This window comes from Eschrichtius robustus, chromosome 4, assembly GCF_028021215.1.
Source record: "Eschrichtius robustus isolate mEscRob2 chromosome 4, mEscRob2.pri, whole genome shotgun sequence".
NCBI classification, from domain to species: domain Eukaryota; kingdom Metazoa; phylum Chordata; class Mammalia; order Artiodactyla; family Eschrichtiidae; genus Eschrichtius; species Eschrichtius robustus.
Window position 1 is genome coordinate 116,541,154 of NC_090827.1, and position 16,551 is coordinate 116,557,704.

The following is a 16,551-nucleotide window of genomic DNA, read 5'->3' on the forward strand; positions in this document are numbered from 1 at the left end:
GCAACGAGGAGCCCGTGTGCCGCAATGAAAGATCCCATGTGCCGCAACTAAGACCTGACACAGCCAAAAAATAAATAAATAAATATTTTTTAAAAAATATATATATTTCTTATAGTAGGTCATAGACAAAAAAGTTTAAAGAACACTAATATGGAAAAAATGTATAAGAAAGTCTTGTTTCTTGTGCAGTGGCAAAAAAAGAAAATTGTATACAATACTTGCTTTGAGAACATGCACTATTCAAGACATCCTAGATAATTTCTCCTTATTTTAAAATTTGTTTTCATAGCAGGGAAGTGCCGTCTTTCAATTTTGATGTTAGAAACAAATCTTTCATACTAAAGCTACTAGAGCGATTATTTTGATATTTACCTACTAAAGTTACTGAAAGTAGTGTGGAGGCTGGAGATACTGTGAGGGAGAAACTGTTCTACTTACTGTGCTCTATTAACCTCACAGCATTCTTAGCCACTATGTCTCAGACACCTTTGAAAGTCTGATGGAAAGAAAAACTTCTCTGGAATAATGCCCCAATACCATAGCCACACAAAATCTGGCATATAGTTACAGAGCAGCACACTGAACCCCTCAAAGCTTCCTAAATTAAGAACACCTAATTTTCATTTCATGAAACAGAAATTTACACATTTAAATAATTGCAAAATAACCAAGGATGAAACAGTTCCATCTCATTTGTTGTAATTAGTTGGAGAATACACAATACAATCAGGGATATATTACATTTGCAACAAATGATGATCTATACAGTTCTAATTTAATGAGCAATTATAGGTATGCTACCAAATACCTGGTCAACCCTTTCGAGTACCTACTGGTTACTGCTTTGTTTATTAGAGTGCACAAATTTTGGGTCAAGTGATTGAGACGTTTGTCAGGAGGTTCAGGTGGTTTGAAAATTTAATATCAACTAATAATCTAGGAAATAAAGCATTTTCTGAGTTATTTCTCAATAAATCTTTCTCTATTAAAGACTGTGGTCAAGCATAACTGATCATCAATCATATAGACATTGAAGTATTTCCAAATACTAAGATGGGCTATGCTATTTCTGTTTCACTCTCTTCTTAGAAGATATTGAAATGAACAGAGTTAATAACTATCTCTTCGGGTTATTTTAGAGAGCTCTGACTGACAAAAATTCCAACTCTTCCCTCCTGCTACTTACTACTGCTTTCTAGTAGTGTAGGGATGTATTGGATTTTGAGTTGCACCCTGGTGATCTAAGAAAATTTAATGAGCTGTCATATTTAATGAATCAATATACCAAAAATAAAACTTTTAAAGCGTAAATTAGTATAAAATCTTACCATAATCAAACTTCAATTACTTATTTTCACCAAATTTGAACAAGCCCTCTTATTAAAAATTTCAAGGTATCATATAGAAATAGGAATTAAAATCCATCATTACCTGGACTGTGGCCTTTGGAAGCCATGCAAAAGAAATAAATATCTTTTCCTTAAAGTTAAAACCAGCAAAACACACCAGCAGATATGTAGCCAAAATTCGTATCAATACTGCAATGCCCAGGGTGGCAACACAAAGGCCTGTAAGAAATACTCAGTTTTTAGACATAATGAAATACTGGGGGAAAAACTGAATCACATGGTTACTGATTCAGGACTCTTTCAACAGAAGTCTAAAAACATTCACAAAATTAAAAAGACAAAAATGGCTAGGCATAATTTATCAAAACATCAATATTAAGTATCAATCAGATCACTTGTTTAAAAGAAATTATTTCCCCTTGATTTTTTTTTTATAGTAAAATGCAAAAGATTTATTTGCTCTGAAGAGAAACCAGAATATTCCCTTAAACTGAAAACAGAAATTAAACATATTTTAATTTCTACAAAGGAGATTTGAATGTTCTTTTAAGCTTTATAGCAAGAAACACACTTTCTTCCATGCATTTATTTAACAAGAATTTATTCAATAACTACGCATGGCAGGATCTGGACTAGGTACTAGTATCCAAAAATGTATAATGTACAGACTCTGCTTCTATGAACTTCAAAGACAGAGGAAGACAGAAACATAAAAAACTAATTAATATACTATAAGGTAAGTACAGTATAAACATACTGGTAAGAGGGCATAGAAGAAGAAAAAATTATTATTTTCATCAAAGTGGTTGAGAATTCTTTACAGAGAGTATAAGACCAGAGGTGATATTCAAAATATTTATGAGCCATTATGGAGGCAATCAGCCAATCAGAACAGAGCTCGCTGGGCAGTGACCAATCAGAACAGACAGTGGCAGTCTACAGCTGTTTCATCATACTGGTGTGTACACTGACAGCCCATTAGCCCTGGTTTTCGTATACAGCTACTGCATTCAGTCAGCATTTAGAATCCTTTGCTGGTAAAGGTTAAGTTCATCCTGAAGTGCAAAATAAAGGATTGTGACTTGGCCGCTGCAGGCTACTGGAATCTGAGAAAGGCACAGCTAAAGTGACTGCTAAGTTATAGGGTGATTTTTTTTAAAGTAACATTTGTTGAGCATTTACTCTGTGCCAGGTTCTGTACTAAGCTTTAAGTGCATTACTTTACTTAATCCTTACAACCTGTGGGGTAATTCCTCTCATTTTACAGTTGAAAAAAGTGAAGTTCAAAAAGGATAAACAACTTTGTCAAGTTCAAAAGGCTGGGTAAAAGGGATAGAACACTGCAGGAGGCTCTACTGTAAATCTGCAATATTTTTTTTTTTACCGAAAAGTTTTGTGGCTTTTTGTTGGAGGATATTTCTCCCAGGTTGGTAGATTTTCAAAAATATTTGTTGCTGAAGTACAAGATACAAAAGAGATGATCCCATTCCCAGGAGGGAACGTTGAAGGTTTGGGGAGAAGATGAAGAGGAAGTTTTAGACACACTGAGTTTTAAGTTTTGTGGGATTTACAAGTGGTGATGTCCAATCAGCCACTGGATTTATAGATTTAGAGATAAAGATTTTGGAATTACATAGTTTATAATCAAAGTCACTGAGTGTAGATGAGCTCAAGGAAGTGATAAAAGAGCGAGAAGCACAGAAGGTTTTGGAAAGAACTTTGAAGAGGAGCAGCACTTAAGCCATACATACCGTAAAGACTCAAAAGGCACTGGAAAATATGAAATTTCAGACTTCAATGTGAAAGTGTTTTAAAGAGGTCAGTAGTATCAAATGCTGCTGAGAGATCAAGTACAATAAAGACTGGTAAGTATTCAGTGGATTTAATAATATAACCTTGGTAAGAGCAGGGTTGGTTGTGTGATGGGGCAGAAGCTAAACTGAAATGTACTGAGGAAGGGAATGAGAACTGAAATGGAAAAGGGGAATATAGACACCCTTTTGGAAAAGTTTGAAAAGAGCAATAGAGAGATAGAGTGGTAGGTGAGGGGGGAAGTGAAATGGAGGAAGGATATATATATAGCTTTCATAAATATATGTGTGTGTATTTATTTAAATTTTGATTGTGATAAAATACACATAACAAAAATTACCATCTTAATCATTTTAAAATGTGCAGTTCAGTAGGCATTAAGTTAAACATTTACATTTTTGTGCAAAAAATATCCAGAAAGTTTTCATCTTGTAAAACTGAAACTCTGTACCTATTAGACAACAAATCCCCATCTCCCCCTTCCCAAAACCACTGGCAACCATCATTCTACTCTCTATTTCTATGAATTTGACTCATATAAGTAGAATCATACAGAAGCTGTCTTTTTTTTTTTTTTGGACCTTGTTAATTTTCTCTATTGTTTTCTACTTTGTTGATTTCTTTTTTTTTTTTTATTGAAGTAGAGTTGATTTACAATGCTGTGCCAGTCTTGGCTATACAGCAAAGTAACTCAGTTATACACATACAGACATTCCTTTTTTTATATTCTTTTCCATTATGGTTTATCACAGGATAATGAATATAGTTCCCTGTGCTATACAGTAGGACCTTGCTGTTTATCTATTCTATTTGCAATAGTTTGCATCTGCCAACCCCAAAGTCCCAGTCCCCCCCTCCCCCTTGGCAACCACAAGTCTGTTCTCTATGTATATGAGTCTATTTTTGATTTGTAGATAGGTTCATTTGTGCCATATTTTAGATTCCACATAGTAGTTGTCTTTCTATGATTGGCTTATTTTACTTAGTGTAATGTCCTCCAGGTTCATCCATGTTATAGCATGTATCAGAATGGAAGGATATTATTTTAAGATAGAGATTAAAGTCTGTTTAACTTCTGAAGAGAAGAACACTGTGACAAGGATATTTGAGGATGTATAAGAAAAAGGGAGGAATCTATGTGTAAGATCCAGAAAGAGGTGGCAGGGGATGGGATCCCTAGTATGGACGGAAGAACATTGTGATGCAAGGAAAGGAGGAAATGATGAGTATATGTGTGTAAATTAATTTTTAAGTGAAGTGCTATGAATTAAGAGAGTTTTAACATAATGGCTTTCAAATGTGTGAATGAATAAAAGAATGAAATAACAAACATTTTTATTCTATGGGTACATATTATAGAACTCACTAGTTATCTTTAAAATTCTGGCCCTTGATCAGGGTAAGGCTAGATGAACATTTTTATCCTTGGAAAAACACTTTAAGGCCTGCATTTTATTGATGGCAGTCAGCAGTGTCACTTTTCTTTACAAGGAACAATATTTAAAGGTATAATATTTACTGTCTTAGATTGACAAACATTATTTTCTAACGAACTGCTCTAAAAGACTTAGCTCGTTACTTTTTTATATAATTGTGACAATGGGAACCACTGAACACATACCTACTAAAGATATTTCAACTGAACATAAAAAGAGTTGATTTTAGCAAAATTCTTACCTACAGTTTCTGGTCTGAGAGATGTAATGGATACCTCTGCTCCAATCAGTCCAAAGAGAAGGGGCTGAAAGATGAACCAGGCAACTGCTATAACCTTTTCAACGTCTGCCTAAAAGGAACACAAACACACCCAAACAGACTTTCATTATATGAATTTAGAAGTTCTAAGAATTTTACTAATTTGAAATTTGAGTCAATTTGACCTGAGCTAGCCTTTACCTCTGTAGCATCTATAAATAAGAAGTTAGCTAGAAGAGAGCAAAAAATTGCGCAAAGATATTTCTAACACGATTAAGATATATGAGGTACTTTAGTGTTGGTTTACAAATAAATGTTAATTATAAAGAGTCTTACAAAGTAACCTTAGGACTTCTGCTTCTGAATACACAATCTGTGTGTGTGTGTGTATTATAATGAATAATATTATATTAATTATATTATTATTACATTATTGCATAGTTTAAAATTTTGTTAATTTTCATTCAACAATATGATTTAAAGACCTTATATCAGTGCATATATCTAGATATTCACCTCATAATTGCTGCATAGTAATCTGTGGTATGGAAGTACCATAGTTTATTCAATCATTTCTTTATCGATAGGCCTTTAAGTTGTTTCCAATTTTTTCTTTATAAAAAAATACTGTTTGTGGATATCTCAAATCATGCACAATGATAAAATACAGGTATAACAAAGTGCTGTGCCAGTTATTAATTTATTGCTCTTTGGCTCCAAATCTGCCTTTCCTTGTTTCTCTGCAGAAAACGGAGCTGGGCCCTTTAAATATTTCACCTTTGCCAGCTGGTACCATATTAAATATTGTCAGTGGAAGGTGCTGAAATATACTGCAAGAGAAGGAACTCTGCCTGGTTTCTGTGGCTCTTCCCAGCAAGATCTTCCAGCACAAGGCTCCTGCAGTCCAGGTGGCTTCTCCAGTGCCAGGCTTTTACCGTGCATGGTGGCCAGCAGCTTTCCCCAGCCGACACCTGGGGTGGTTTCGTAGCCACCTCCCTTGGGCCATATACCTCCCCATGCACCCTAGAGGGTGGATTTCCTATAAGTTTGGAGAGTAGATTTCTAGTAAATTTTGTAGGTAGGGCACCATGGTGATTTCTGTGTCACCCAGTGAACCAAGGCTCTAACAAGGTCTGGATTCTCAGCCCTGGGGGAGGGAGTAGTGAGGTGAGGAGGAGAGGTGGAAGGGTGTGCTTTATCTCAGCCCTAGGAGTTTATAGCTGCTATTCCTTTATTATTTAGGGGTCTCTTTACATCTTACAAGCCAATCCCTTGTTAACTGATCCCCAGGATGGTTAATAATAAGCTTCCCTATTCCACGTTACTATGTGATTTCTCTTTCCTTAGAAGACCCTATTTGATATAAGCATAACTTTATAACACATAATGCAAACATCCTAGGAAAAGACTGACACAGTTGACCATGCAAAACTAAAATGTCTGTGGCAAGATAAACCATAAAAAAGACAGTGACAAACCAGCAGAAAATAACTGTACTATGTGTAACAGAATAAGGAACAATGTCCAATCAATAAGAAAAAGATAGAGACCCTAGTAGAAAAATGGGCAATGCATATGCACAAGTAATTGTACAAGAAGAAACACAAATGGCCAAAAACCCTGAGACACTAAAACTCAGTAATCAGAGAAACACAAGTTAAAATGATATACCGTATTTTTGGGGGAGGGGGTAATCACACTGAAAAAAACACTAAAAAAGTTTTAACAATGTAAAGTATTTGTAAGATTGTAAGCAAACTGAATAATTGGTAGGAGAGCAAACTGACAATGCTTTTTTGGAGGGCAATTTAGCAGTACCCATTACAGTACCTAAGAATTCACATTTAACAGATATTTTCAATCAACATGAAGAATCTTTATTTTGGGGGACTTCCCTGGTGGCGCAGTGGTTAAGAATCCGCCTGCCAATGCAGGGGACATGGGTTCGAGCTCTGGTCCGGGAAGATCACACATGCCGCAGAGCAACTAAGCCCGTGTGCCACTACTGAGCCGGCGAGCCACAACTACTGAGCCCATGTGCCACAACTACTGAAGCCCACGTGGCTAGAGCCCATGATCCATGACAAAGAGAAGCCACCGCAGTGAGAAGCCTGCACACCGCAACGAAGAGTAGCCCCAGCTCGCTGCAACTAGAGAATAGCCCGCGCATAGTGACAAAGACCCAACGCAGCCAATAAATAAATAAATTAATTAATTAATTTTTTAAAAAAATCTATATTTTTGGACCACATTTTTACCCTTACAATTACATGTTCTTAAGGATATGCACTTCCATATATGTATGGAACTCTGACAAAGGAGGATTACATTGTTTCTCTATTTTCTTCAGTTATTATTTCTGATATGTTTATTAGGGTGAAGATTCTATTTCCTCTTAGCTTATAAAGACAGCATCTGTGAGGGGATTCGTTGATTTATTTATATAATTCTATTCCTCTATCATGAAAAAACAGTTATGTTTCTACATCATAAGGAATCAGATGATGAATGAGGTTCAAATTCTGCCACCCACTAACTGCAAGCCACTTGCCCTTAGCACCCCATTTGTCTCATCTGTAAAATGAGAGGTTTATATTAGAAAACATCCAAGATCCTTTATCATTTAATGACAGTGACTAGTTCTGCCCCAACAGGTCCAGTTGCCACCCTTCCACGTATCTTTAAATTTTACTTTTGAATTTAATTTTTAGAGTATATCGTAGCTAAAACTAGGACTTTCATTGATACCCACAGCTGTAAAGAACAAAATTCAACTATATTAACTTTAGGTTACTTAGCCTTTTGTTGCCAGGACTAATTGTTTAAGGAAGGTCCTCAAAAATATTTCATGTATTCAGAACTCCAATGAGAGCAGAAGTCCTAAAGAGTTTTCTCTATCAAATTATTTTTACTTCTAAACTGTAGACTAAAGCCATGATTTGTATTTTGATTGTAACATTTTAGACTAATTGAACATCAGATATAGGCTTACATATTATATAATTTAAGAAAGGGAGAAGAGTCACAATATATCTTCTTGTGGCTTTTTCATAACTTCAAAAACAAAATGAATTTGTTTATAAAGAAAATGGAGCCATAGAATAAGCTAAGTATAAAAGAAGATGAGCCAAGGGGAATGAAGATTGTGTTGTCCATTGAAAGTTAAGGCCACTTTATACATCTCTATGCATCAATGGTAAGAATCTTCAAAAATATAAATCACTTTCAAGGATGGAAAAAAGGAGAAAGTTAAGAGAAATGAAGGTTTCATCATGGGTTAAATATCTACGTAAGTGGACACTTCTCTTCTTAGACAGAAGAACAATTCAAGATTCAGAAGATCCAGAATATAACAGAAAACAAAATCCCATAACTATAAAGGTCATCTAGAAGCACTGAATTTGAAAATAGATGAAAAAACAGATGACAGGCTTAAAAAAGGTGAGTGCATTTGAATAAAATAAAACAAATGGCAAGATTAATGATTATATGGAAAACCAAGCAGAAGAGTAAGAAATAACATCAGAAACTACAGGCACAAATGAATTTTATAAAATATTTTAGCTTTTCAAAGTATAACTCAACAACAGTATTACTATAGCACTACTGAGTTTACAAGTGCTTCATTTCCATTTCCCCAAACAACAGCCACAATTCTTTAGATGTTATTACTAGTCTCTTCATATTACAGTTGAGAAAACTGAGTATTAGAGAAGGTAGGTGACTTTTTCGGGATTATACAGCTTGAAGCAGGATTGGAATCCCGGTCCCCATAACTTAAATTTTACGCTCTTTTTATAATGTTGTGCTGCTCTGGAGAGTGCCTGCCACATAATTGATTCAATGAAGATTCTTTTGCTTTCCTTTCTTTAGGGAACCAGTTTGATATATTCAAATTGTGTGTTCTCATCCTGACTCTGCCACTTACTGGCTTTGCGACTTTAGGCAGTCTATCTAGTATCTCTAAGCCTTGGTGTCCTCATTTGTAAAATGGTCTGATATCTACCTTTCAAGGTTATTGTAGAGAATACACGAGATGACGTATGTAAAACTTTACAAGAAAGACAACTTTAAGGAAAAAAAAGAACTATTGAGGAAAGGTCCTAATAAGAGATTCATAGATCTGATCACATGAAAGTATATGATATTTGAGTGTAAAAAATGAACGATATAAAAAGGCACAAAAATCTAACTTCATATGTATAGATGTGTGTATACACCACCAGGTGGTTCTGATGCATTCTCAAGTTTGAGAAACACTATTCTAAGCTGATGAGGGTGTAATGAGATAGGTACTTCATATATTACAGTGGAAAAGTAAATGGATACAACTCTAGAAAGCCGTTTGGTAATGCATGTCAAAAACCTCAAAATGTTCATATTATTTGACCCCAAAATTTCACTGTTAGAAATCTGGCCTAAGGGACTGATCAGAAATTGAATTTCAGCATAATTAAAAATAGCAGAGACTGGAAATCACCTAAATATTTAACTATAAGGAAATGGTTTAAAAAAATCATGGGGCACCCCTATGTGTGTGTGTATGTGTGAGTATGTGTGTTGTGTTTTGTATGTCTGTGTGTAGATAAAGAGATATACACAGGAGAGTAACCAGAGGTAAATATGAAAACAAGGTACCTAGTTCTTTCTCTGGGTTGTGGATTACATTGACTGCCTATGTAATCAACCAGGCTGCAGGTAATTCAGGCAAAGTTATGACAAATACATTCAAACAGATGCTTTGTTTCGGCTTTAACAATATTTTCCATATAACCCACACTATATTCTGTAGAACAGCGTAACTGAAACTCATCAAAGTTTCCCTTTCCCTCTTTGTCTTTCTATGCCCACAGCTAGTGACCACTTGTAGTAGGGATCAGTCTCCCCTTTGATTTCCCTGTTGCTAAAACTATTGCCCTATTCCAAATGACATGACTCTTTTTTGTTGTTTTTTAATAATCCTATCATTTATGAACTTAATTTTAAATTGCAAAGTGTAGAAGTATAACGTTTTTAATATATGTGATATGTGTTATTCAAATAGATGTCAAAATATAGAAATGTGCCCTGTGCAATAATGCTACAGTTGTATTATAAGGGTAGTACCAGTCGCTTTGGAGTCAAACCTGAGCTTAAATCCCAGTGCCACTTTTTAATTTTGTGACCTTGGACATGTTTTTTAAGTTCTTCTGATTTACAGTCTCTATAAAATGGAAATGGTAATACTTTTTCAAAGTTTCTTTTGTGAAAATAAGTGAGAATACTCACTTAGTGCCTAGTATAAGGCCTTACAGAGTGGCAATAACATTTATTAGTTCCTTTCCCTCCTTTTACCCATGACAGGATAATATGAGTTGGTTGTTAATTTTTGAAAATTTTTAAGAGGTGACAACAGATAGCATTTTCCAGTAAAATTCAATTTGAAGAAACTTACTATAAGTGTATTTGAAATTTTTCCTGTTGAATAAATGAACAGAAATAAGCCAAAATATTTAAATAGTTTACAGAGCTGTTGGCTTTAGGTAGAGGAATTGTAAACGATTTTTTCTTTCCTTTGCTTTCTGACTTTTTTTTATTTCCCAATATTTTAAAATGAGCGTATAGTACTTTCATACTCAGAAACAAAACTAATTTTATTTAAAAATTATTCTCTTTAGTAATTTATTTCTTTTAATACTGACAAAAGTTTACAATTAAGAAGTTAAGGGACAGACTCCAGTCTCAGTCACTATTTGGCTGCAACCTCATGAGCAACTCCAAGTAAGAATCACCCACCTGAGCCAGGTCTATCCCCAGAAATGCAAGACAAATTAAAACAAAACAAAATTGTTGTTTTAAGCCATTAAATGTTGAGGTAATTTGTAACCCAGCAACTGACAACTGAAATAAAAAATATTTACAACAGCAAAAAAGAAACCAAACAATATACAAAAAAAAAGAAGTTAAGGGACAGTTTGTAGAATGCTAATGGCTGGCAAACTTCCCAGGTGTTGGATAAGGGGTCACAGTGCAACTTTAGCTGCATCCCTTTACTGAGTGAAAACTGTGTTCTTGGTCCTGGGGCAAAGGAGTGGATCAGAGTGCTTCAAGGAGCAGGTGTATTAGTCCACAGCCCAGACTGGGGTGGAAGACAGACAGTGGTGAGTCCTCAGAGAGAAGCTAGGGAGGCAGCACAGTCCTTTGTCCCGAGCTGAGATTGGACAGAAGACTGACCACGATATGGGACAACCTTGCCTCAGCCCTCAAGAAAAGGGAAGCCATGGAAAAACAAATGTTTGATAAGAGCAAATGCTTATGAGAGATGAGGGATGACAGGAGTACCCGATTTATACGAGGACATTTATATATGTTTATATATGTTTACTTTTTAGCTTTGTTCTTGTTTGATGTTATATGAAATCAGAAAGTAGAACTGAATAATACAGGTGCTGCTGAAAAGAAAAAAAGTAGACCACCTGAAAGCCTTACAGCCAAGCCTCTGACAGGGTAACAAACCTAGGTGCCCACCTAGTGTCTAGAGCAGGGTTTCAAAGGGACTCTCTCCTTTTCCTCGAAGTTCAATCCATCTCAGCACACTTTCCTGTGGCCTCAGTACCCTTGTTCACACAAGGCTCCAGGAGCCCCTTCCAATCCTTCCCTCCTCTAAAGCAAGATGATTCACACTTATACTTGTCCTAACTTTATAATCACACTGTTAGAGAATGGAAGCCTCCAGCTGAATGCTATTTACCCACAAGGAAATTCTATCTCTAGTATATCTCTGCAGAGATTCCCATAATTGAATATGATTATTTATCTAATCTCAAGATTTATAACCTTCACATGTTTCCATATGGCATTGTATTAAGCTTAACTATTTTGAGCAGTTGTCTTTAGGTTTTCCAAAAGGATATATCTGCATTTAGTTTGGGTCACATACATCTAATTTCTTTATTAAACAGAATAGCACATGATCCTGTCAAGTTCAAATCTACAAAAATGTATTTTAAAATTAAAATAAATAAATGGCAATCAGCTAATTTCCATAATACATATTAAGAAAACAGATAACCTTAATGATCTTGAAACTTGGTAAGAAAAACCAAAATAATCTTATAAAAAATAGGCACAAGCTTTTGAACACACTGGCAAGTAAACATATGAAAAGATGATTAGTTTCACTCATAAAGAAATGCCAACAGATCAGCAATGAGATACATTTTTCACCCATCAGATTAGCACAATATCTGAAGACTGAAAATAGATCAGAGAAGCAGATTCTCTCACATACTGTTGGTGAGAATGTACATTGGTACAGTCTTTTAAAAGGGCAAATTGATATTATCAAAAGTATCAGTGTGCACAGTCTTTCAAAGAGCAATCCTATTTCTAGAAATGTATCTTATAAACTCAATAATATGCTATAATTTATTAAATTTTTTCTCATTTTAATATTTCTGAAATTAGGATATCAGTTTAATTGGCAGCATTCTTTTTCTTTCTTGATAGCATGCAAAATAATAATAAGACTGGATAGTGCCTTAGAGTTTACTGAATATAGTATATGTAAGGGCATTTTATTGAAGCGCTTTTTGTCTTAGCAAACTAGAAACAATCTAGTGTCTGTTAGTAGGAGACTGATTAAATAAGAGTATAGCACAGCTATACAATGCAGTACTCTGCAGCCCTTACAAAGGATAAGGAAGGCAGCATGGAAATAGAACCATGGTATGTTTTAAGTAAGTAAATATGTTTTAAGTAAAGACCTTAAGTTCTAGATTCGTATGTAAGGGGAAAAGGATGTGCGTGTGTGAACTTGGACATACATTTACAAATGTATAGAAAATAGCTTTTATGATTAAATAATTTCATTAATTTGATGTTAAGAAAGTATCTGGAAAGAAAAAATTAATCTGATCAGAAAGTGATCATGAGCAGAACTTAAAATGAATTCACCTTTGCGCTGGCCCATCCCTTGCCTGCAAGGAAAGCCAGGACCAGCGTGCACAGTCCTCCTGACCCAGGGAAACCAAAATACAGGCTGCTGAACACAGCCAGCACAGACAGCCCCAAGACCAGGAATGCTCTCTTCCACACGAGCTTGTCCTAGAGGAGGAGAGAGGTTGGTTAGCTCAATTATTTCATATAACTGATTTCTAACTATTGGTTTTTCCATATTCAGGGCTTAGTAGAAAATAACAACGTCTGTGTCTGAGCATATAAATGCATGACATAACATTTACTTTCTTTTCCTTAGTAAAAGTAGAGTTAGCACATGTACAAATGTTAGGTTCCTCTCCCAGGAATACCAGTTATCCTTCTCTGCAGTTATCAAAGCAGAATTTCACAGGGCTAAATGCAACAGCAGAACAAAGCACATAGGCTTTGGGGACAGAGAGATCAGGGATAAAGTTTCAGCTTTTACACCACTGACATATGTAGTTGGCCATATTACTTAAACTCTTCAAGTTTTCTTTCCTTGTTCCCGAAAGCAGTTACATCACAGGGATTCTGTGAAGGCTAAAGATATGATATCTCTATTATTTTTAGGTTCTCTGTTCACTCTTTAATTTGATACTCTCCTGGTTTTTCTTTCTAAATCCTTGAATACCAAGAAGCTTTAAGAGGCTGTAGACAGAGTAGTTTTTCGTTGTTGATTTTTTTTCAACTTTTTATTTTATATTGGAGTATAGCTGATTAACAATGCTGTGATAGTTTCAGGTGCACAGCAAAGCGACTCAGCCATACACATACATGTATCCATTCTCCCCCAGACTCCCTTCCCATCCAGGCTGCCACATAACACTGAGCAGAGTTCCCTGTGCTACACAGTAGGTCCCTGTTGTTGATTTTTAAAGTCTCAGAAATGTGTACCTCTTTCCCTTCACTTTTCCCTGTTTGGCCTTTTAAACTTCTTGATTGCTTTAGAAGGCAGGCAGGCTTTTAGAAGTGCTTGGCTTGGAGGCGTGCAGGCTCTGGCGGTGGGTTACCTGAGTTCATTCCCAGCTCCACTGCTTTCTAGCTATGTGACTTTGTTTAAATCATTTCTCCCTAAGCCTCAATTTCCTCATCAGTAAAATGCTCATATTAACAGTACTCTTTTCATGAGTTATTGTGTGGAGTGCACTAGATCAGCACTTTCCAACAGAACATTCAGTGACAACAGAAATGTCTGTATCTGCATTGTCTACGGTAGTGTTCTATATCTGCGACGGCCGCATGTAGCTAGTGGCTGCTATATTGAACTAGTGGCACTTTATTGTACATACCACATTATTTTATACACGGTAAACAACAAAATGTAAGCTATCATTTTTCTCTTTATTTTGCTGTTTAATTAGAAAATCCTATAACTTTCTATTATGCATTCATAAAATCTACAATCTACAATTGAAGCTTTTTGCACACAGTAAAAATTCAAACCAACATACATTCAAGTAATGTTAATATTAATGTTCTTATGTACAGTTCTACTTTAGTTAAGTTTCTAATTCCATTCAAAATGCTTTGAAATCTCAAAATAATACCAGTTCTTCTAGGAAAAAAAAAGACTTTTATATGTTTGTCTAAGAGACGAGGGGGGTAAAGGAAAACAAACAAAACCTTTGTTTATTAAGAAATCACTGTGTACAGTAAAGGACTTTGATATCTTTGGTGAGAAATGTTGAACTATATATGAGATGATAAGGTCTGTCTATTTGATAGTATTAGAATCTAAGGTATTTTGGGACTTCCCTGGAGGTCCAGTGGTTAAGACTTTGCCTTCCAATGCAGGGGATGTGGGTTCAATCCCTGGTCGGGCAGCTAAGATCCCACATGCCTCGTGGCCAAAAAACATAAAACAGAAGCAATACTGTAACAAATTCAATAAAGACTTTAAAAAAAATGATCCACATCAAAAAAAATCTTTAAAAAAAAGAAAAAAAGAATCTAAGGTATTCTGATACTAAAAAAAGAGGCCCCCAAAGCCATTTTATATCTTGATTTAGTTGAGTATTATGAGTAATAATAAAATTAAAATAAATAAAAATATTAAAATTAAGATAAAAAGACATATTGTATTATTTTAGAATTGATGTTATTTGTTTTTTTGGTTTTTTTTAAAATTTATTTATTTATTTATTTATGGCTGTGCTGGGTCTTCGTTTCTGTGCGAGGGCTTTCTCTAGTTGCGGCAAGTGGGGGCCACTCTTCATCGCGGTGCGCGGGCCTCTCACTATCGCGGCCTCTCCTGTTGCGGAGCACAGGCTCCAGATGCACAGGCTCAGTAATTGTGGCTCACGGGCCTAGTTGCTCCGCGGCATGTGGGATCTTCCCAGACCAGGGCTCGAACCCGTGTCCCCTGCATTGGCAGGCAGATTCTCAACCACTGCGCCACCAGGGAAGCCCCATGTTATTTGTTTTACAGTGAAATTTGAAGTGTACAGAATATAAATTAGAGAAAAAAATTCCAGGACCGCATTAAAAATCTTATACATCCAGCCATCTTCATAAATCTCATGGACAGCACTAATATTGCAATGAGCAGTTTTAAAATGGGGGGCCATTTTCTAAATCACATAATTCACATCAGCTTTCAGGGGAGCGCTCTAGAATGCTCCTCCAATGACACGTTAGAGCACGACTTACCCACAGATTATTTTTTTTACCTGGTCACTGCTTGGAAAATACTGAATAAAAAATCCAAGAAGCAATCCAGTTGCCATACCAATTACCACCTCCAAAACTCCTTTGAGGACATTAAAAACTGTGGAGCCTTAAAAAAAACATAAAAAGAAAAACTTGAGACAGAATTCTAAATCCATAAATGCACAGATGTTAATCATTAACATAAAGAGTCTAATTATATAGAAGGAAAAATGTACAGATCTTTCCTGCTTTCCACATTCTTAAGATGTCTAATAAAATGGGCCTACATTAAGAAAGGTATGCATATTATTGGAGATAAATTTAAAAGTAGGCATAAGCTATGATTTGTGTACTTTTTTCTATGTTTACTTCAGTATAAATTTATATAATTTATTATTTACTAAGAAAATATGAAAGATAAAATTCATAAATCAGGTCTAATTTGTTCTACTGTATTATATGCATAGGCTGGGTGAGCAGACAGATCTAGTATTCAAACTGCCATTTAAGAACCTGATTTTTTAATAATAAATGCATATTGATTTTAGTAGCTCTAATATATACAGAATACAGTAACTTAAGAATTTGGCAATAAAAGTAAAATCTTTTCTTACTGCAATGAATGTAGGGGACTTACTCCTTCTCAAATGTTATTTCTAAGATTAAATCTGAAAATAAATTATTTTTGAAATTGTTCTTGGAAGAGTCTTTATTGGTTGCTTAGCTTCTTTGAAATATCACAATATAGAGGTAAGTAAACTCTATTTTCCCCCATAGCAAACAGGATTTAGGAAACTTTAATTTAAAAAAATCTTTGCTAGCACATTGTACAGAAAATTATATTAAAATTGCTCAATATATAAAGCCTTCCTCACAAACCGTTCTAAGAAAATATGTACTAACCAGTTATGTGGTTTCTTGTTATTATAATTTCGGGTACAGCATATGCCACCCGCAAGGTATGCCACTTTGGCATAAGGATTATTTTGAGCTGAAGGCAACTGAGAAGAAACATATACAAGATAAGCTCTCTGCCTTCTCCCTATTTGCTTTTAAAAGAAGGACACAAATTTGTAAAGCTGTCCCT

The 16,551-nt window shown here is 35.2% G+C and overlaps 1 protein-coding gene across 1 annotated transcript in view; it reads right to left on the reverse strand.

The window, feature by feature from the left end:
- The window catches only part of SLC9B2 (solute carrier family 9 member B2), a 51,156-nt gene that overhangs the window by 6,340 nt on the left and 28,265 nt on the right, over positions 1-16,551 (reverse strand). The window contains exons 8-11 of the mRNA XM_068543247.1: positions 15,485-15,591; positions 12,792-12,941; positions 4,839-4,947; positions 1,432-1,568 (exon numbers count right to left, since the gene is read on the reverse strand). Coding sequence (XP_068399348.1) covers positions 1,432-1,568; positions 4,839-4,947; positions 12,792-12,941; positions 15,485-15,591 — 503 coding nt within the window. The remainder of the gene's footprint in view (positions 1-1,431; positions 1,569-4,838; positions 4,948-12,791; positions 12,942-15,484; positions 15,592-16,551) is intronic.